Source organism: Sinohyriopsis cumingii, chromosome 14 (assembly GCF_028554795.1).
Source record: "Sinohyriopsis cumingii isolate HCF-2022 chromosome 14, ASM2855479v2, whole genome shotgun sequence".
Classification (NCBI taxonomy): domain Eukaryota; kingdom Metazoa; phylum Mollusca; class Bivalvia; order Unionida; family Unionidae; genus Sinohyriopsis; species Sinohyriopsis cumingii.
The window spans coordinates 1865898-1889218 of NC_142974.1; the positions used below are offsets into that span (position 1 = coordinate 1865898).

At 36.2% G+C, this 23321-nt stretch overlaps 1 protein-coding gene across 4 annotated transcripts in view; it reads right to left on the bottom strand.

The window, feature by feature from the left end:
• The window catches only part of LOC149783087 (glutathione hydrolase 1 proenzyme-like), a 74615-nt gene that overhangs the window by 37722 nt on the left and 13572 nt on the right, over positions 1 to 23321 (bottom strand). For all 4 annotated transcript variants that reach the window (XM_089931303.1, XM_089931305.1, XM_089931302.1 and 1 more), the window contains exons 4-9: positions 20270 to 20378; positions 13302 to 13453; positions 11461 to 11581; positions 5838 to 5905; positions 5169 to 5242; positions 2924 to 3126 (exon numbers count right to left, since the gene is read on the bottom strand). In XM_089931303.1, coding sequence (XP_089787429.1) covers positions 2924 to 3126; positions 5169 to 5242; positions 5838 to 5905; positions 11461 to 11581; positions 13302 to 13453; positions 20270 to 20378 — 727 coding nt within the window. The remainder of the gene's footprint in view (positions 1 to 2923; positions 3127 to 5168; positions 5243 to 5837; positions 5906 to 11460; positions 11582 to 13301; positions 13454 to 20269; positions 20379 to 23321) is intronic.

Here is a 23321-nt window from a genome sequence, read left to right on the forward strand (position 1 = left end):
CCATATTAATGACATCAGTCACCAAATAACTAACCTGATACCGCATGTCATTAAACAGTCACCAAATAACTTACACGATACCATATTACTGACATCAGTCACCAAATAACTAACCTGATACCATATTACTGACATCAAGTAGTCACCAAATAACTAGCCTGATACCATCTTACTGACATCAGTCACCAAATAACTGACCTGATACCACATTACTGCCATCAAATAGTCACCAAATAACTAACCTGATACCATACTATTGATATCAAATAGTCACCAAATAACTAACCTGAGAAGAAATGGATAACAAACTTTTTTAAAGTCATATTGGTGAAATGAGATTTTCTCCACCCTCATTTTCTCACAATGACTTTAAGAATGTTTTAAACCCTCATATACCACTATATCGCTGTTTCTTTCTATCCGTTGCAACAGTAAATATTCATATATGTATCATGGTTTGCATCGTCATCAAACATTTTCCTGCAAGCCTTCTACAAGTTTCAAGGACTGCTACAAGTTTCAAGGACTTCTACAAGTTTATATTTTCTTATGCTTCTTTGTTACTCTGCATATTACTACATAAATAGGTACAAACACAAAAGTAGAAACATATCACATCACTGAGCCACAACAGCAAAGAGAAGCTACTCGATAACACCAGTGTCAGATGCCATTTCATACATGCAATTTATCCCATTCTGCTTAAATATGAATCATTTCTGGAAGGTATGTAAATAATAAAATTATGAATTTAAAATGTGATATATTTTATTTTGCTAAAATATAATATTTACTATTAGATAAATTCAAAGACATTTTAGGAAAATTCAAGAAGTGTTTCAATAAATTCAAAGATATTTTAGATTGCATCAACACTCCTTGGCATCTGTCCGTCTACGTCTATTTTGTATGATACGTGTATGAATGTTGTTTTATGTAAGTATACATTTGTTAAGTTATCCATGTATGTACACAACAGCATGTTGCTGATACTGGAAAATATTTGTATTGACCTAGAAATTGATGAGCCATAAAGACGTTATTTTATTTAAATTTATGTAAGTGCAAATTATATCCCAGATATTTCATTGTTATAGTAGTCATAGGCTATTAAGCAAATTTAGAGAATTATTTAAAAGAAAATGTGTCAGCTGCAAAAGATAATTTTATTTTTGTGTGGTTGTCTTTTTCTAGTCTTCTTGGTTTAAACCACTTGGTTTCAATGGTCTAAGGTGGCGTATCCAGTAAGATTCCTTTTCTTTCCTGGTCTGGATACTCCAGTTCGGCTTGTGAGCAACTGCAATAAGTGTTATATCACTGAAAGTGTGGATGGGGAAGGAGAAGTGTTCTGCAACCGGGCTTCTGTATTATATATATATATATATATATATATATAGTGTGGATTTTGAGCCGGCAGGTCAACTGTAGACATGATCTTCTCACTACGTCAGCTGTAGGAGAAGTGTCGCAAGCAGCAGATGCCCCTCTACATTGCCTTCATAGACATGATGAAGGCGTTTGACATGGTTAGTCGGAGTGGACTCTTCAGACTCCTGCGGAAGATCAGCTGCCCCCCACGTCTGCTTGCTGTCATTATGTCGTTCCACTAGAACATGCACAGCACAGTGTGCTTCAATGGCACAACATCTGAAGCATTCCCAGTCATCAGCGGAGTCAAACAAGGCTGTGTCCTTGCACCGAAGCTCTTTGCCATCTTCTTCTCCATGCTTCTTCTCCAGTACGCATTCAAGGACTGCAGTGAGGGAGTGTACATCCATACCAGGGCTGACTGCAAGCTGTTCAACATCGCCCGTCTCCGTGCTAAGACTAAAGTCACAGAGGTACTCATCCATGAATTGCTCTTGCCGACGATGCAGCCGTGACATCGTACACGGAAGATGGACTTCAGCAGCTGGTATGCCACCTCTCCCATGCATGTAAGGAATTTGGACTGACCATCAGTTTGAAGAAACCGAATGTCATGGCACAGGACACAGACTCCCCTCCCTCTGTCACCATCGATGAGTACAATTTGGAAGTTGTCGAGAACTTCACATACCTTGGGTCTAACATCTCCAGCTCACTCTCCATTGATTCTGAGGTGAGCGGCAGGATTGCCAAGGCAGCAGCAGTGATGGCCAGACTTAACCAGAGGGTCTGGAACAACCCCAACCTCACAGAGAAGACCAAACTGCACGTCTACCAAGCCTGCATGCTCAGCTCACTTCTCTACAGCAGTGAAACATTGACCACCTATGCAAGACACGAGAGGAAACTCAACAGCTTCCACCTGAGATGTCTGCGGCGCATTCTGCACATCCAGTGGCAGGACAAAGTACCCAACACAGAGGTTCTAGAACGCGCCAACATGAACAGCATGTTCTCCATACTCAGTGAGAGGCGCCTTCGCTGGCTTGGCCACGTCAAGAGAATGGACCCAGGTCGCATTTCCAAGGACCTGTTATATGGGGAGTTAGCAGAAGGTGCACGACCAACTGGACGACCACATCTGCGCTACAAAGATGTTTGCAAGAAGGATATGAAGATGACAAACATCAATGTCAACGACTGGGAGAGCTGTGCAAACAACCGTTCCAGCTGGCGTCTAGCTGTCAGGCAGGGAGTTCAAAACACAGAGGAAGATAGAAGAATAGAACAAGCTGAAAAAAGAGCCAGAAAGAAGGATAAGCAAAAGCTTACTTTGGAGCTAGGCCATCGTCTCCCATAGATGGATGGATGCCAAGTCAAGATACATATATATATATATACTTACAGCAGCTATGATATTGTCACTAATATTGCCCATGTAGAAAACATCAACTCCCTCAGTGGATATCCTGTATGTATGTGTATGTGTATATATATATATATATATATATATATATATATATATATATATATATATATATATATATATACTTACAGCAGCTATGATATTGTCACTAATATTGCCGATGTAGAAAACATCAACTCCCTCAGTGGATATCCTGTCAAGTGTATGAGCGAGATCTGGCCTCTTAATGGTAGACCCTTCAGTCAGAAACTGACCATTCTCCGTGTAATATTTACCCAGGTTACTATTCAAGAAACTGGACAGTGATACCTTTCCTTGCTTAAATATTTCTTCTGCAAAAACAAAAAAGAAGAAAGACACAAGAATAAAATACTGTGATTTTATTTATTTTGTAGGCATGCAATTTGTATTTTATTTTATGGATTAACTTCCGCAAATACACAATGTAAAGAATACACAAGATAAACAATACACAACAGAAACAATACACAACATAAACAGTACACAATAGAAAAAATACGCAATAATATGCTGACAACAAACAATTATGACTTCAGCAATTACAACAATACAACAAACCAGTATCATGACAAACCAAATATCTAAGACATTGGTTTGTCTGAGTGCTCAATATTAAATGAAACTGTCACTGCAAAACAATACCAATCCAAGTGATAACTGAAATATATTTAAATGTTTAGTTGTACCGTTGTTAATGAAGTTGTACTATCAGCATGTTTCAACAAAGTTATGTTAATAATGTAATTATTCCATACGAAATCCGAACACATAACCAGCTGCCCTTGCTCGATGTGGGTCCAGTCATCAATCCATGTGTAAATCAAACATATGACCAACTTCCCCTTTGCTCCTAGTGGATAGTCTTCAGTCCAAGGGTAAACCAGACACGTGCACAAATCCCCCTTGCTCCTAGTGGATAAAGTCATCATTCCAAGGGTAAACCAAACACATGCCCATATGCCCCTTGCTCCTGGTGGATAAAGTCATCATTCCGAGGGTAAACCAAACACAAGGACCAAGTGCCCCTTGCTCCATGTGGATAAAGTCTTCATTCCAAGGGCAAACCAAACACATGCCCAAATGCCCCTTGCTCCTGGTGGATAAAGTCATCATTCTGAGGGCAAACCAAACACAAGGACCAAGTGCCCCTTGCTCCATGTGGATAAAGTCTTCATTCCAAGGGTAAACCAAACACATGACCTAATGCCCCTTGCTCCTGGTGGATAAAGTCATCATTCCAAGGGTAAACCAAACACATGCCCAAATGCCCCTTGCTCCTGGTGGATAAAGGCATCATTCCAAGGGTAAACCAAACACATGCCCAAATGCCCCTTGCTCCTGGTGGATAAAGGCATCATTCCGAGGGTAAACCAAACACGTGCCCAAATGCCCCTTGCTCCTGGTGGATAAAGGCATCATTCTGAGGGTAAACCAAACACATGCCTAAATGCCCCTTGCTCCTGGTGGATAAAGTCATCATTCCAAGGGTAAACCAAACACATGACCAAATGCCCCTTGCTCCTGGTGGATAAAGTCATCATTCCAAGGGTAAACCAAATACATGCCTAAATGCCCCTTGCTCCTGGTGGATAAAGTCATCATTCCAAGGGTAAACCAAACACATGCCCAAATGCCCCTTGCTCCTGGTGGATAAAGTCATCATTCCAAGGGTAAACCAAACACATGACCAAATGCCCCTTGCTCCTGGTGGATAAAGTCATCATTCCAAGGGTAAACCAAACACATGCCCAAATGCCCCTTGCTCCTGGTGGATAAAGTCATCATTCCAAGGGTAAACCAAACACATGACCAAATGCCCCTTGCTCCTGGTGGATAAAGTCATCATTCCAAGAGTAAACCAAATACATGCCTAAATGCCTCTTGCTCCAAGTGGATAAAGTCATCATTCCAAGGGTAAACCAAACACATGCCCAACTGCCCTTGATCAATGTGGATAAAGTATTCATTCCCTGTGTGATCATCATATATGTTTCATATATTTTTATATCCTAGTTTACAACACATTGCAACTATTGTGTGTGTGTGTATGTGTGTGTGTGTGTGTGTGTGCGAGAGAGAGAGAGAGAGAGAGAAAGAAAAAGAGAGAGAGAGAATGATGCAGTAAAGGATGAAAAAGATTAAAATAAAACTATTTTCATTACAGAAAAGGGAACTTCATATTTTTTACATTTTTATCATGAAATAACACCAAGCAACTAATATGCACTACCATGAATACAAATGTCACAAGAGGGAGAAAGAGAATTGTAATGACCCTGAAAAAAGGAGAGAGAAAGGGAGGAGTGGGTGAGGGAGAGATCAACAGTTTTCTATCTGTGAATATGTTTTATACCCATTGCCCCTGTCATCTTAAAACCATTCCTAGCCAAATCTGCTGCAGGACTCACTAGATATCTCCAGTCAAGCCTGAAACAATAAAAAGATAAAGTACAAGATGTAATGCTTGAACAAATGTATGCATCAGAAACTACCTCCAGTCAAGCCTGAAACAATAAAAATGATAAGGCACAAAGGTAAGTTCAAGTTTGAACAAATGTAAGCATCAAAATTAACTCCAATCAAATTCAAATGGGTTATAATTTCTTTTTATCAAAATCCCAATTATCCTGCCATTGTTTGAACAAGTCATGATTGGAATGAACTTACTACACAACTTTTAAACTTACATTTACTCAAATGGCAATTAATTAGTTTATCTAACTTTATGGCTAAGATTCATTATATCTAAAGCTCTTGATAAAGTTTACTTGTTGGGTGTTGATTGTATAAAACAGTTTACTTGTTGGGCGTTGATTGTATAAAATAAAGTTTACTTGTTGGGTGTTGATTGTATAAAAAGTTGTCTTTACTTAAATTAAGTACTCATGATTACTACTGACATAGATTGGTCTCTTATGGTAATGGAAACCCACACACATGCAATAGTCAGAAATCAAATCCAGAAACACAAAGTGAAGTGAAGTGAGTGTGTCATCCCTTACATATGCAGGTCCATACTTACTTGCCATACTTCTTGTGTGCTACCTCCATCCCCCTCAACTCTCCTGGCACACCCACAGAGAGACCTCCCTGTTGATAGATCAAACAACATGCATTTATACATAATTATATAATATCACTCCTGGTACACCCACGGAGAGACCTCCCTGTTGACAGATCAAACAACATGCATTTATACATAATTATGTAATATCACTCCTGGCACATCCAGAAAAATCTCGACAGATCTAAAAACACATATTTATACATAATTACATAATCACTTAATATCAATTACAAAAATAAGCTATTTGTTAAAGAATTATGTAAAGTACCATGCACTTATTAACAGTGCATAATAAAATGTATTGAGAAATTACAATTCTACTTATTACTGGAATTTTGTTAAATGTTCTCAACAAGGCAAACCATATTCAAAAGTATGTAATACTGACACTCTCTGAGTGAATGTTAAATTAATTCAAATAAATATTTTTCCAGTATTATTAAATGTATTCATTCCAGATACTATATGATTTAAAATGGTCTGATTAACATAACAAATCAGTTATGAATATTTTTTCTATGAATGAAGAAGTTAAATACAATTTCCTAAAGGAACCTGAAAGAGTTGAAACAGAATGCAGACATAATGCAAAACCAACTGCGACAGTTTAAGAATGTAAGGACCAGGAAGAGAAAGTGAGGTCAAAATCCATGCATAAATGCTGAAAAATAGCTATTTTTTCGAGTTAAAAATGGGCATGAATTTACAAAAACGTCTCAAGGTTTTTCAGATTTCTTCAATTTCAAATACTTCTTAAACATTCTGTGTTCTGTTATGTATGACTCTATGAATGATTCCAAACTATGTATGGTTTATGTTTGTAAAATTTTCTGGAAGTTTCAGAATTATTCTGAGACAAAAACAACCCATGCACTTTAAAATAATCGAAGTTTGGTAACTGATCCTAATTAATCTGAGAATGAATTAAATGAAAAATGACATGGTATCACACGTCATTCGTTTGACCACAGTAACAAACTACAAAGCACGATACCACACAAAAGAACACAGCAGAAACTATTCAAAGAAATTAGAATGTTTGTTTTTTGTTTTTATTTGCTTGCTAGCCAAACACTCCAACAGTCACAAACAGGAAACTGCATATTTTACATTTGCATCAAAATAACTATAAGAATTAGATCAATTTATTATGATTACGTTATTGACACATCCTTTCCATACAACTACTTTTTCTATGATGATATGAATAGGTTTTATATTTTTTCCCTTCCAAGAATGAACAATTAATTGAATACACATGGATATATCCAAGCAGAATGCCGTACATTTGCTGGAAATTAAAATCTCTGAGCATGTGCATCTAAGATTTGAAAATTTTCTTCATTATTAATTTCAACTATACTTTGAGGTCCGATTAATTAGGAACAATGTCCAAACTTACGCTATTAATTATAAGATTGCAATTGGAGCTGTTAAATACAATGTGCCAAGTCAGATGGCTTTGTTTGATGGGAACACACTTTTTCCAAGCTGAAACTAACATTATCTTCTGATGCTAATATGTTATAACAGTGTTTACAATAGCCACTGCTTTGCTCATGCAGAATATCCACTGAAGCCACATCTTTATTACTTCATTAGGTACAAGCCATTTAATTGGGGGGTGGGGCAAAGGAATGTGTTTTGCAATGTGTCGCTGGCTCTGACTTTCTTATATAAAGGACATTGTGCTATTCCTTTTCTTACTTTAAACAATTCATGTCAGCTATATTGCAACATCTCATATTTCAAAACAAGGCACAATTCCCTCCTTATAAAACAGGCAAAATGTGTTTTATAGAAGCTATTCAGCCACTGGAAAAAAGCAACAGTTGAATGAAAATGAAATAAAAAGAGAAAAATAATTCTTATGATAGGAAAAAGCATAACTGAACATTTCAGAAGACATGGACAAAAGACGGGGAATGGCTGAATTATGATGAGGAAAAGAACATTATGCCGTGTAAATGGTGCACGGAATTCGCAAAAACAAACATAGAGAAAACATCCAGTTTTGTTGTGGATGAATCAGTAAACGTACATGAAAGATGTGGGCAATTCAAAAAGAATTCAGAGAGAAAAGCAGCTATGTAGATACCACCAGAATAATTAACCACTTGTAAGATCTTGGAAAGTTTAACTTGGAATGTGTTTGACAGGCTTGTTAATTTGTTTAGAAATCCACATGCTATTGTGAAGAAGACCCTTCTTTGATTTTGTATGGAAGCGTCAGCTGGATGCAATGAAGGGAGCTGGTGTTGGAAAGACTTACAGGAATGATAAACAGGTTGTTACATTTACTCACAACATGGCTGAAAGTGAAAGACAGAAATTTGTCAAAGGTGTTAATGAAGCAAGGTTTCTTGCAGACTTGGCCCCCAGTTTTAAAATCAGGTGCTGCTGACTGCAAGAATATTCTGGCATTGACTGATGTTATCCTGACAATTCCAGCCCACTCTGCTCATATTAATGGAAATCATGTTTGTGACATTGGGTTCTGTCCGACCTACTCTTTATAATGTTCCACACAAATGACATTCCAACATACGATCCAATACCAACAATACAGTGAGTCAGGTAAGGAAACCAGAACAAATCCCATATGAACCCAGAGTGCAGGTGGAGGACGAGAAAGGACACCTTGATCCCTTTCTGGAACTGGATCCAGATTATCTTGAGAAACAAGAAATGTGAATTGACTGATTGATGATTTGAAGTGGGATTAATACTTCTGAACTTCTGCATTACATATGATAATACTATTTATTAAATAAAATTGTTGTTAATCACAGTAAAAGTGTACGACATTGTTTTGTGGACAGGACAAGTAAAAATTTGGCAGGACTAGTAAATTTCTCAGTATACTAGTCCTTCTGGCTACAAAGAAATTTGTTCTAAATTTGGGCCATGTGTACATATATATATATATATATATATATATATATATATATAGATGTGTGTGTGTGTGTGTGCTTGTTTGTTTTACTTTAAATACATACATTAGTATTCTGACCTTATCTTGTATAGAAACTGTACATGTACATTGCTTGCTGTAGGTTTCAAGTTGCTTCAGGACTTTGTTAAAAAATATAAGGTAATCTTTATCTGGGCCTGATACCACATGCTTTGGGGACAATTTTATGTGTTTAATAGGTAAAGTGTAATTCCCCAAAACAGTTAAGTCACTTTCAAAAAGGAACATACAAATATTGTAAAATAATTCTACACAATTAAAATATATGCCAATTAATATGGCTTTGAACTAATGCATGGCAAGAACAGAGTGGCATGCTTCTTTTGACTAGGAACTTCTATGAACCCGACAACTAAAATAGTTCTACTCAACAGGAAATTCCATAAACCGTACAACTAAAATGGGTCTATTCAACAGGAAACTCCATGAAACCTACAACTAAAATGGGTCTATTCAACAGGAAACTCCATGAAACCTACAACTAAAATGGGTCTATTCAACAGGAAACTCCATGAAACCTACAACTAAAATGGGTCTATTCAACAGGAAACTCCATGAAACCTACAACTAAAATGGGCCTATTTAACTGGGAAACTCCATGAACCCTACAACTAAAATGGGTCTAATCAAAAGGAAACTACATGAACCCTACAACTAAAACGGGTCCATTCAACAGGAAATTCCATAAACCCTACAACTAAAATGGATCCATTCAACAGGAAATTCCATAAACCCTGCAACTAAAATGGGTCTAATCAAAAGGAATGTCCATGAACCCTACAACTAAAATGGGTCCATTCAACAGGAAATTCCATAAACCCTACAACTAAAATGGGTTTATTCAACAGGAAATTCCGTAAACCCTACAACTAAAATGGGTTTATTCAACAGGAAATTCCATAAACCCTACAACTAAAATGGGTCTAATCAAAAGGAATATCCATGAACCCTACAACTAAAATGGGTCCATTCAACAGGAAAATCCATAAACCCTACAACTAAAATGGGTCTATTCAACAGGAAATTCCATGAACCCTACAACTAAAATGGGTCTATTCAACAGGAAATTCCATGAACCCTACAACTAAAATGGGTCTATTCAACAGGAAATTCCATGAACCCTACAACTAAAATTGGTCTATATTAAAGTCATGTCAATTAGCAAATATGCTTAAGTAACTTTTCAGAAAATAAAGGAAAGGATTAAGCATAATGAACTGATTTAAAAATACAAATGTGGAAATATACTGCAGCTAACCTTCGGAGGTAACATGGTCAGGGGGACAGGGTGGTAATTGTATGTCGGACTGAGAACAATTACTTCAGACAGAACAAATGCCTAACAACAATTTACAAATTGTTTGAGAGCTCTGGTAGATTGAAATGTAAAGGTTTGTTGACTCTTATAAGAAACCTAAACTCTATACAAGGTTCTTCATCAACCCATATAACATGTTATCTTTTCAAGAAAGCATGAATGACAATATTCTGTAGCTATTCCGAATTTTGACCTAGTGATCATCATGTTAGTGGATGTTTAAATTTAGGAGTTGTGGTTCCATGACAGCCGAATTAAATACTCCATGATTTCCATTTTGCATTTTTGGGGGATCTTTTACAAAATGCTACCAACTTGTAAGGTAAACAAATGAATATCTGAATATCAATTTTCTTGTCAAACATTCACTAAAAGGATTCAGGTTTGAATGTTAATTATTTTCATTTCACTTCTGAACATAATTATGATTTCTAATAAGGTCACTAATGCATCAATGAGACATTAATCTATCTATAAAATGCATCTGAAATGCATTTCTTTCATGACTGCATTTCAGAGCAACTTATCACCATTTACCATTTATAATCCCATCCTTTACCATTTATATTGTCAACATATCTGCACTATCAATTTACATAGATGTATCAGCTAATGTTATTAAAGTTTGAAATACCACAAACGGGATGTGAAGTAATTGCTGTTGTTGAAAGGTTTAATGCCATTTGTCAGCATAAGATAGGCTATGCACGATGGCCTGTATAAATGGTGGAGGAAGAACCCATGAAAACCATGGAAAGAACCACTGACACACTACTGGCAAGCTTTCTCACGTACCCACATTGTGCAAAGTAATTTGGAAAGAATCCAAAATTTTCCTTTTTATAACCTATATAAACCCGATTATAAGATACAATTTAAAATGATACCATAAATATTTTTCCAGAAAAGGTTTTAAACATAATGATAAAATAAAATTTTAAAAAAAATTTATTTATTTTTTAAACTGAAATCTTCACATCTTGTTTTAGTCTAGTTTTACTTCAACAAATAACTGGTGATAGTAGAAAAAAAATTGCTGTTGAAAGAAAGTAATCAGTGGTAATCAGGAAGTTAACAAAGGTTACCATTTATAATTCTTTATTCATTCATCTGATAATTGCTCAGTCTATGATAATAAAATTGTTGATTCTAAGACAAAAGCTTAAGGAAAAGCTTAAATTTTGTTGGGATACCAAGACCAGATGTCGACAATATAAAGTCTGAAATGTCACATTTCTTTCCCCACCTGCTTTACAGCTGACGAAGCAATGATAAAGTGTACCTACAGAATACATCATCTCTGTGTTAGTAAACATCTGTGCAGTGAGAGCTTTTGGTGCAGTCTCCCTAAAGTCTATTACTTCCGACTTCATGGTTCTATGGTCATGGATCAACATAAAACCACCACTGGAAAAAGACGAAACCAAAATGTTGCTTTTAAAATTTATGCTAATAGTGAAAGGTCATGTTCTGTGTAAATACACCTTATTCAGAGATAAACTAATGAGAACCATCAGAACCAACAGTGTCAATTACCATCATCATAATCAACCATGATCACAACCAACAGTGTTAATTACCATCATCATCATCAAACACCATCATTAAGCATTACCATCATCAACCACCATCAGAACCAACAGTGTCAATTACCATCATCATCATCAACAACCATCTGAACCAACATTGTCAATTACCATCATCATCATCACCACCATTAAAGAAACAATGGTGACTAATACCATCATCAACCACCATCAGATCCAACAGTGTCAATTACCATCATCATCATTAACCATAATCAGAACCAACAGTGACTAATTACCATCATCATCATCATCTACCACCATCAGAAACAACAGTGTCAATTACCATCATCATCATCAACCATGATCAGAACCAACAGTGTCAATTACCATCATCATCATCAACCATAATCAGAACCAACAGTGTCAATTACCATCATCATCATCAACCATGATCAGAACTAACAGTGTCAATTACCATCATCACCATCAACCATAATCTGAACCAACAGTGTCAATTACCATCATCATCATCATCATCAACCACCATCAAAACCAACAGTGACTATTACCAGCATCATCATCATCATCAACCATGATCAGAACCAACAGTGACTATTACCATCATTGTCATCATCATCATCAACCACCATCAGAACCAACCGTGCCAATTACCATCATCATCATCAACCATAATCAGAACGCATTACCATCATCATCATCAACCACAAGAATAGTATAAAGAAGCCACCATTTTCAATGTTCTCCATATCTTCCTCCTAATTAAACAATCATCATCATCATCATCATGACTGTTGTGTCTGATATCATCTGTTCATCCATGTCATCATTGTTAAGATAATGTATTTATTTATGCATTGATAATCACCATGACAAGCATCTATGATGGATTTTGTTTAATTTTCATTACCTCAAGAAAGAGACAGTAAATACAACATAAACTTTACTTAGCAAAGATATCTATGTAGTTACAGATTACTAATAAATGAGATAGGGTTACAGATTACAATGAAAAGAGATAGAGTTAACAGATTACTATGAAATGAGATAGAGTTAAAGATTACTGTGAAATGAAATAGAGTTACAGATTACTATGAAATGAGATAGAGTTAAAGATTACTGTGAAGTGAGATAGAGTTACAGATTACTATGAAATGAGATAGAGTTAAAGATTACTGTGAAATGAGATAGAGTTACAGATTACTATGAAATGAGATAGAGTTAAAGATTACTGTAAAATGAGATAGAGTTACAGATTACTATGAAATGAAATAGTGTTAAAGATTACTGTGAAATGAGATAGAGTTACAGATTACTATGAAATGAGATACAGTTACTGATTAATACGAAATGAGTTAGTTAACAGATTACTATGAAATTAGTTAGTTAACAGATTAATATGAAACGAGTTAGGTAACAGATTACTATGAAATGAGTTAGTTAACAGATTACTATGAAATGAGAGAGTTAAGATTACAATGAAATGAGATAGAGTTACAGATTTTCAGTTTTGAAATCCCAAGACTGTTTCATAATTACTCATTGCTTTTTTAAGACCAACTTGGAAATTAACAACCTACCCTCCTAATCCAGAGCTCTGTGCATTGACCACTCCAACACAGAACATGCTGGCTATTGCAGCATCTACTGCGTTGCCACCAATCTTCAATATGTTGATTCCAATTTCAGAACATTCTTCCACATCGGAGGCGACTGCTCCATGTGCCCCTATCTGCAACACAAATCTAGTATTTATGCCAACCCATAACAACAAGTCAGAATCTGCAAAATGAAAGCCATTTTATCAAGGAAAGTCCAATTTAAAATGATATTTTCTGAGACTACTTACTCGATTTAAATCACATATATTCTTTAAAACATCAAAGTTTGAAGTAAGTATAACCCACTTAAACCACATAGACATGGCTTTAGAGGTGATATTCTCCTTTCCCACCTCCATAGAGAAAGAGTGTCATTTGCAATTGCCATGACTTGTTACTGTGCACTTCCAAGTAATGCCGCATGGTGCAGACAGGTTCTTGCATGGCTGTTGTACCTGACTTACCTATTGACAAAAGGGAGTGTACGACAACTCTTTCAATGCCCAATGATGGCAAATGAATATTGGTCAAAAAGGCTGGTTGTGCCATGAGGATTACCAGATTATCTGAAGATAGTTAACAAAAGGGTATGGAACTCATTCACCCTGCAAGCAGAAGCTACAGCTATCAGGAAGATAAAATCTTCAGCAAAGTCCCGGCTATCAGTTCAAACTGCTCTACATTGCGCCATGTTAGGACTCAGAACACACTCCATTTTGGAAACAGGGTTTGAGATTTTGGTCTATACAAATCAATACTGGCTAGTATGTTTGACAGATCTTTATCGTGACTGATATCTTCTCTGCATGGTACCTAAATGTGTCAGATACAATAGAGCAGTAACCTTAGATGGTAACTGGCAAAATCTTATCCCCACGTGAAGCAGCTGAAGGATCATGGCACTCCAAAGGAATAATGCTGCTGACTCTACAACGATCCCGAAAGCATGCAACTTTCCCCTTCAAGCCTTCAGAGTGGAGGGCCTTCTTTTTCCCTCTCAAGCCTTCAGAGTGGAAGGCCTTCTTTTTCCCCCTCAAGCCTTCAGAGTGGAGGGCCTTCTTGCTCATGTGATTCTCTCCACAATCAAAGGTCTGAAATCTTAATCTAGCGAAGCAAAAGCCATGTATGACATAGAAGGCAGTCCAGGCAGGGGTGAAATACCTAAAATTTGGTTGTATGAGAAGATTCAGTTTGGTTGTAATCATACTGTGTAGGTCTATTTCCAGTTCAAGTAGATCACTGACCCGGGATTTGTCCCATCTGAAAGTGGCAGTCAGAATTATCTTTCAATTCTGACCCTGTATTTTTTGCATTACTTTGTGTACTAAAACCATGAGGGTTAAGCATAGGTCCATAACTCCTCCCAAACAATTGACAGTGCATCCATGGCCCAAGCTTCAAGGTCCATGACCAATGAGATAAAGGTATTCCACCTTGTTACAAACTGGTTGATCATCAGATGCCCGAAAGTGCAGAAATCTGATGAAAAACCATTGGATGAAGGGATCAATGCATATGAATAACATGATGCTGGACAGAACAGCTTTAACAATGAGTCTGCCAGGAATGTGTCTGATTTAAACATAGTTCTGAAGTTGGTAATAACAATGAAGACACAGTCCAACCAGCACTCACCAGCTGGAAATTGCATGCTCCCTTGCATATGGAGGTAAGTCACCCTACTGATTTGTCCAACATAATCGAGGCCAATTTCCTTTAATTCCCTTTTATTTTGGTGTACGAATGATGGGTGTAACATGGGTTATTGAGTACACAGCTTAGCCTGACTCCAGATGTGCACCTTTCAGAAAACTGCTAGTTCCACTTCGTTATTTTCACTTCCTGAACTTAGAGGTAAATTGTAAAAAAAAAGAGCTGATGAAGTTTTGTCACATTTATCTATTTGATAATTCATTTATTGCTCTTTCAGAAACTGGTATTGTCTAGTCTGGCAAATTTCATTTTCTTTTTTTAATAGCTGCTAAAGATAGTGCATTTTAGAATAATTCAGGCTGAGTTTTTGAGCACAAAGGAGCAGTCATTTTAGTTAGCAGTGTGCTAAGATGATGTCCAATTTCCAAAAGTACAATATCCAAAGAAATCTGAGCCACATTACATAAAAGTAGCATAGGGGTATAACAACATTCTCTCCACTGTGTATGTTTTAAACGCAAACAACTTCACCTTATATACATCACTCTCTCAAAAGTACATAATAACTGGCGAGTGCCCCCTTAAGAGGTATTATTATTGTATGATTTAATTTTGATTGTATGGCTGAAACATTTAAGTCACATGCATCAAAACAGTCCATCTGAATAATTCTCTTATATTTCCCCCCAACAGAACAGTATTTTTTAGCATCAGAGTCTCAAGCAAGCCCAACCCCGCCAATTCTTTATGATGGACTGCTCCAGTGGCCTAGTGGTTAAAGCATCCGCCTCTGATGAGGGATGTTATGGGTTCGATCCCTGGCCAAGTCATAAAATAGACTTATAAAAATGGTAATAACAGCTGCCTCGCTTGGCACTCAGCATTAAGAGGTTAGTGTTAGGAATGGTATGCCTGGTGTCAGGATAATGTGACTGGGTAGGACATCATGCTACATGTTTGCAGCATGATGCCCCAGTGCTAAACATCACTATAAACTGCCACTCTGCAGACATCATAGCGATATGACTTTAAAATTGTTAAAGCTATGTTAAAAAAATCCAAATCACACAAATCACCTCTTCATGATGAAAAGTGAACTATTTTAAAAATGCACATTGCATTTTGTCAACATCACAACCAATGTTATGCTGAAAGACAACAACATAAAAACTAGCCAGATTTATTCCTGAGATGTCAACAATAAATTTTACAGTTTGAAAAGGGGTGGACCAGATGCGGTTCATAAATGTCAATGGTCAAAGGTTAAAATATTTGTACATAATAAATGGTGAGCACCCCAAAGGGATGTTCACCACATCTTTCATCTTGTTTTAGCAGGAAAATTGATTAAAAGTAATCCCTTGCCAAAATAAAAGTTGCCTCCACTTTGATTTAGGGACTATTCTCAGAGCAACATTTATCAGTTATGACTTCTGTTTGTGTGTCATTAACACTGCCATCTCACCCCTCCGTGGGTTCGAGTCTCAGGCTCGGCCAATGTGGATAAATGAGAAAGCATGCAGGTAGATTCTTGTGGGTCGGTGGTTCTTTCAGGGGTTTTCTCGGGTTCTTCCTTCACCATTAATACTTGCCGCCATGTATAGCTAGCCTATCTTGTGCTGAAAAATGGCATTAAACCATATAACAACAACAACAACTAATAATTCATCCCATTACTTGACCTTCTTCGTAATTTCTCTGGTTTTGATCGCAATTCATAGCATCCTCTTTGGTAAGTTCACTGCAACACTTTACTGTATTTATCATTGTTTTGCTTTTTCAAATTACATGCATCAACCACAATGGATAAGACTGAATGTAGACTGTGTAGACTATTGAGAGTGGCCAAAGATAATCAGCCCACCTATACAGATTGTATGGAGTGCAATTTGAACCATACTGGCAATGTTTATTCTCACTGGTCCAAGGAGATCAATTGACCACTGTGACCAAATAGTTCATATAGACAGAACTTGCAAGGTAGTGAATGTACTTATATATATTATAATTGGGACAACATATCTTAAGCAGTATTATACACCAAGATTTGGACTGTCGTTACAACTACCAGATTTCTTTGTAAAACATGTGTACCGCCACTTTAGCTGAGAATCATTCAGCCCACAAAGTATAATACACCAAGACTGTCATTACAACTACCAGATTTCTTTGTAAAACATGTGTATCTCCACTTTAGCTGAGAATCATTCAGCCCACAAAGTATAATACACCAAGACTGTCATTACAACTACCAGATTTCTTTGTAAAACATGTGTACCTCCACTGAAGCTGAGAATCATTCAGCCCACAAAGTATTATACACCAAGACTGTCATTACAACTACCAGATTTCTTTGTAAAACATGTGTACCTCCACTTTAGCTGAGAATCATTCAGCCCACAAAATATAATACACCAAGACTGTCATTACAACTACCAGATTTCTTTGTAAAACATGTGTACCGCCACTGAAGCTGAGAATCATTCAGCCCACAAAGTATAATACACCAAGACTGTCATTACAACTATCAGATTTCTTTGTAAAACATGTGTACCTCCACTGAAGCTGAGAATCATTCAGCCCACAAAGTATAATACACCAAGACTGTCATTACAACTATCAGATTTCTTTGTAAAACATGTGTACCTCCACTGAAGCTGAGAATCATTGAGCCCACAAAGAATAATACACCAAGACTGTCATTACAACTACCAGATTTCTTTGTAAAACATGTGTACCTCCATTCAGCCCACAAAGTAAAAACTAATAAATGATGAAACTCCTAAAACAAAACATTTCATTACGACAAAAAACTAGAGGATACTTATACTTTCGTACAAACATCCATGTCACAACAGCATAATACCACCTCATCTTTGGAATCAGAATATCATACGTAGGAACTTCATTTGCTTCAGGCAGGCATTATCTAAGCAAGATTATATCACTCCAAAAGTACAAGAGAAATAGATATACAAAAGTTGCTTAAATATCAGAAAATTCAACTCAAATCATCAACACATGCAGAGCTACAATCAAATTTCAGTAACTACAATCTATCAAGTTCTGTTTGTTTATCTCAGGGATTCCTAGCATAATGACGCAAATGAGTTAGACCAAACAAACGCATAGCCACAATCTATCAAATTTCATTTGTTTATCTCAGGGATTCCTAGCATAATGATGCAAATAAGTTAGACCAAACAAACGCATAGCTACAATTTATTAAGTTTCATTTGTTTATCTCAGGGATTCCTAGCATAATGACGCAAATGAGTTAGACCAAACAAACGCATAGCCACAATCTATCAAATTTTATTTGTTTATCTCAGGGATTCCTAGCATAATGACCCAAATGAGTTAGACCAAACAAACGCATAGCTACAATTTATCAAGTTTCATTTACTTATCTCAGGGATTCCTAGCATAATGACGCAAATGAGTTAGACCAAACAAACGCATAGCCACAATCTATCAAATTTCATTTATCTCAGGGATTCCTAGCATGATGATGCAAATGAGTTAGAACAAACAAACGCATAGCTACATTCTATCAAGTGTCATTTGTTTATCTCAGGGATTCCTAGCATAATGACGCAAATGAGTTAGACCAAACAAATGCATAGCTACAATCTATCAAGTGTCATTTGTTTATCTCATGGATTCCTAGCATAATGATGCAAATGAGCTAGACAACAACAAATGGATAGAAGTACATACAGATGTACAAAAATATGAACACACAGGGCAAATCCAGATGTTCCTGCTGTACTTACAGTGAGGTCAAATAAAGATGGATTTTGTGGAGGCCATAAATGGCAGCCAGTATATTTTATAGAAGAAGGACCTGAGAAGAACCACTCACCCATGGAAAACTGTAACATTATGTACCCTCATTGTATCTCATTTTGTAGCCTGCAAACTGTACTATAATGTACCCCAATTGCATCTGGCTGCAAACTATATTAGTAAGTACCTCAATTTTATCTGATTTGTAGCCTGCAAACTGTACTATAATGTACCCCAATTGCATCTGGCTGCAAACTATATTACTAAGTACCTCAATTTTATCTGATTTGTAGCCTGCAAATTGAAATATTATGAAGCTTAACTGTATTGGATTGTTACCATGTAAAATGTAATAGTATGTACCCTAAATGTATCTGACTGCAAACTCTAATATTATGTATCCAAACTGTATCTAATGAAGAGTGAGTACACTGTAATATTATCTACCCCAATTGTCTCTAATATGTACCATTAAGTGTAATATTATATACCCCAACTGTATCTCACTGCTTACTGTAATAATGTGTACCCCAACTGTATCTGACTGCTTACTGTAATACTGTGTACCCCAACTGTATCTCACTGCTTACTGTAATACCGTGTACCCCAACTGAATCGGACTGCAAACTGTAATATTATGTACCCAAGCTATATCTGATGTGTAGCCTGGAAAGTGCAATCTTATGTGCCCCAACTGTATCTGATGTGTAGCCTGCAAACTGTAATATTGTGCATTCCAACTGTACCTGACTGCACATTGTATTATTATGTACCCAAAATGTATTTGATGTGTAGCCTGCAGACTGCAATATTATGCACACCGATTTTATCTGACTTGTAGAATTTTTAACACTAAGCTTTAACAATAAATTTTGATGCTGATGATAATACTACTTCTGCTAGAAAAGTGATACTTGCCACACCATTCAGGGCTGGATAAATACATAGCCCAACTAGCCCAGTCAACTAAAAATCATTATGGGCAAGTTCAATCTTCATACACAGAAAAAAATTAACAAAACTGTTAATTCTTAGACCATTTTCCTTGTAACTTCCTTGCTATAAGGGCTAATAGGGCAAAACATGAATAGTGGTTACCCCACAATAACTTCCTTGCTATTGGACTATTAGGGCAAAACATGAATAGTGATTACACCACAATAACTTCCTTGCTATTGGGCTATTAGGGCAAAACATGAATAGTGATTACCCAATAATAACTTCCTTGCTATTGGGCAAGTAGGGAAAAATAGATAAACTGATTACCCCACAATAACTTCCTTGCCATTGGGGGTGTGTGTGATTTGGATTTTTAATGTAGCTTCAACAATTTTTCAGTCATATCACTACAATGTCTCACAATAACTTCCTTGCTATTGGGATAGCAGGATAAAACATGAACATTGATTACCCCACAATAACTTCCTTGCTATTGGGCTAGCAAGGCAAAACAGGAATACCCCTGCAATTAGCTAAAGCATGCAATAAAAAAACAAATTTATTACCTGCGGCTTTCCTAGGTAGATGGAAAGGACTAGAGCCACTGTGATGATAACTGAGAAGACAATGCAACATGCCACAATAATCTTCAAACCCTTTGATTGATCGGCCAATCTGCAAAGATCCGATTCATTACATTATATTTAACAGGTCATCCTTACTAAACTAGAATACATTTTCAGCGAAATAATACTAAAATGACAGTAAAACTTTATATTTAAAAAGAAACAGTACCTAGCACCATACATAAGTAAAATATAAAGAATTTAAAATTAATCAGTATTTATATTTATCTGTATTCTAATAATTTATCTTTATCATGAGACCTCTCAATAAGATGTTTTAAGGCCTATTTATTTTCAATGGTAAAAATATTTCATGACTGTGCAATAAAAAGTTTTGATGACATTTATATTTGTGGAGTGTGGAAGGGGTCCTTTTTTCTCCAAAGAGCCATTATTCAATCGGTCTTTGAATCACATTAAAAACAAGAACTGGCAGCCCACAAAAGATGCAGAATTTGCACTATTATGTACATCTGTTATAAAAGCTTCAATTCACAATTACTGTACATTTTTAATGTATAACCAGAGTCCAACAGTACACTGTCACATATTATGTTAGCAGATTAGGATTCACTGATTTCCATCAAGTTACTTATTATCAATGAGCACTATTTTTGTAGGGTAAGTAATTTTCATCAAGTACTAATTTTCATGGGCTACTTATTTTCATGGGGTTTTCATTTTCATGGGTTACTAATTTGCATGGAATAATAATTTCATGGGCTACTTATTTTCATGGGGTTTTCATTTTCATGGGCTACTTATTTTCATGGGGTTTTCATTTTCATGACTTACTTATTTGCATGGAATACAAATTTTCATGGGGTACTAATTTTCATGGATTTTGGGGATGCTACATCCTAACAATAATCAGCATGTAGAAAAGGACCTCATACAACTTTTGAGTGAATGCACAAATTTAAATACAATTAAAAATGTCCTTTTTCTGGGAAAACCAAATAAACGAATAGCTGAAAATAAATACGTTTACAGTATTTTGATCTTTATACTTACCACATGTTATTGCTTTTAAGTTAAATCTAAATGCAAACTTCCTAGATCATGGTCTATGTGGCTTGTTTGGAATAATCAGTAGAACACAACGGATATCATGATTTGCTAGGGCATTATGTGAAGACAAAAGATTGTCTACATTACATGAAATAAAAGCAAGTATATAAAGTATGATTTTTAATAAACAACCAATTGTTGCATAATGTTATGGCAGATCTGGGTCTTTTTCTGTTTTCAAATGGGGAGATAAGTCGTTACAACTGTTTAACCAGACCTCTCAAGTAGCTGCACAAAATCTTGCCAAAATGAGGGTATGGTAAAGAGCCACAGCAGGAAAAGTGATTTGACTTCACTGGTGCAATGAGGTCATGTAATATGACACTGTGATTGTAAGATGAAATCATGGTTCCGATAAACAGTGTGAGATATGATGAGATGAAATCATGCTTCACTTAACAGGAAGAGATATGATGAAATGAAATCATGCTTCACTTAAACAGTGAGAGATATGATGTGATGAAATCATGCTTCACTTAACAGTGTCAGATATGATGAGATGAAATCATGCTTCACTTAAAAGTGAGAGACATGATGAAATCAAATCATGCTTCACTTAGCAGGGAGATACATGATGAGATGAAATCATGCTTCACTTAACAGTGAGAGACATGAGATGAAATCATGCTTCACTTAACAGGGAGAGACATGATGAAATCAAATCATGTTTCACTTAAACATGGAGAGACATGATGAGATGAAATCATGCATCACTTAAACAGGGAGAGACATGATGAGATGAAATCATGCTTCACTTATCAGGGAGAGACATGATGAGATGAAATCATTATTCACTTAAACAGGGAGATATGATGATATGAAATCATGCTTCACTTAAACAGGGTAGACATGATGTTATGAAATCATGCTTCACTTAAACAGGTAGAGACATGATGAGATGAAATCATGCTTCACTTAAACAGGAAGAGGCATGATGAGATGAAATCATGCTTCACTTAAACTGAAAGAGAAAGTGGAATCTGTATTCAATGTAATGTTTAATGATATCCTATTAGCTTTTCTTTGCCTTGAATGATTACTGAAAGTATTACAAGATAAATTTTGAGAAATGACTTTGATGTTTAAGTAATTAGATTCTCAGGAGTTCTTAAAGGAGCATAATGTTCTCAATAATCTTTAACAAAGTTAATGTTTTGGGTGAATGGCAATGTGAAAATACTACCAAAAGATCTCAAGGGTATGAAGTCAGAGGTTCTAAAGAAAGAGCTGACTGTGATAAAACACAATCATGTACTGGACTTTTGATTGGGATACTACCAGGTGTGCCATTTGGTAACTAGAAAATGGAAACAAAGGGGGCTGAGCAGGTGACCATATCCAGCTTGGACGATAATAGACAAATAATACTTTTGCTTGCCATCACCAAATCAGACCTGCTACTGCCATCCCAGCTAATATATCCTGGAAAGCCATAATGATGCATGGCACAAGGAGCGAAATTTCCAAGTGAATGGGTCATGACATGTACAGAAACACTGGTGCAATGATGATTCCTTAATTCTAATACCCTATGTGAACTCTGTACATCACTTGCTTCAACTTATTCAGTATTAAAAGAAGTGGTAGCGATCTTGGATATTTTCAAAGTGCACTGTGGAGAAAGGCCGATGTTTCACTTCAAAGAAAATGGGATTAATATTATACCAATGTTAGTACTAGGCACATGCTCAGTAAATTGCAATCACTGGATTTAACTGTCAACAACTTTCACAAGGATGGAGTCAAATTCCAGTTTAATAAGTGATATTCAACATCAGTGACTGATCAATCAAACAAACTGAAGGACAGTGGATATGTACATACAAATAACATCTTGGCTGACCTAAAAACATCTGCCCTTAAGCCGATTCATTCAAAGTGACTTGTCTGCACAAAGTAGAATTTCTTAAAGACCTCATTG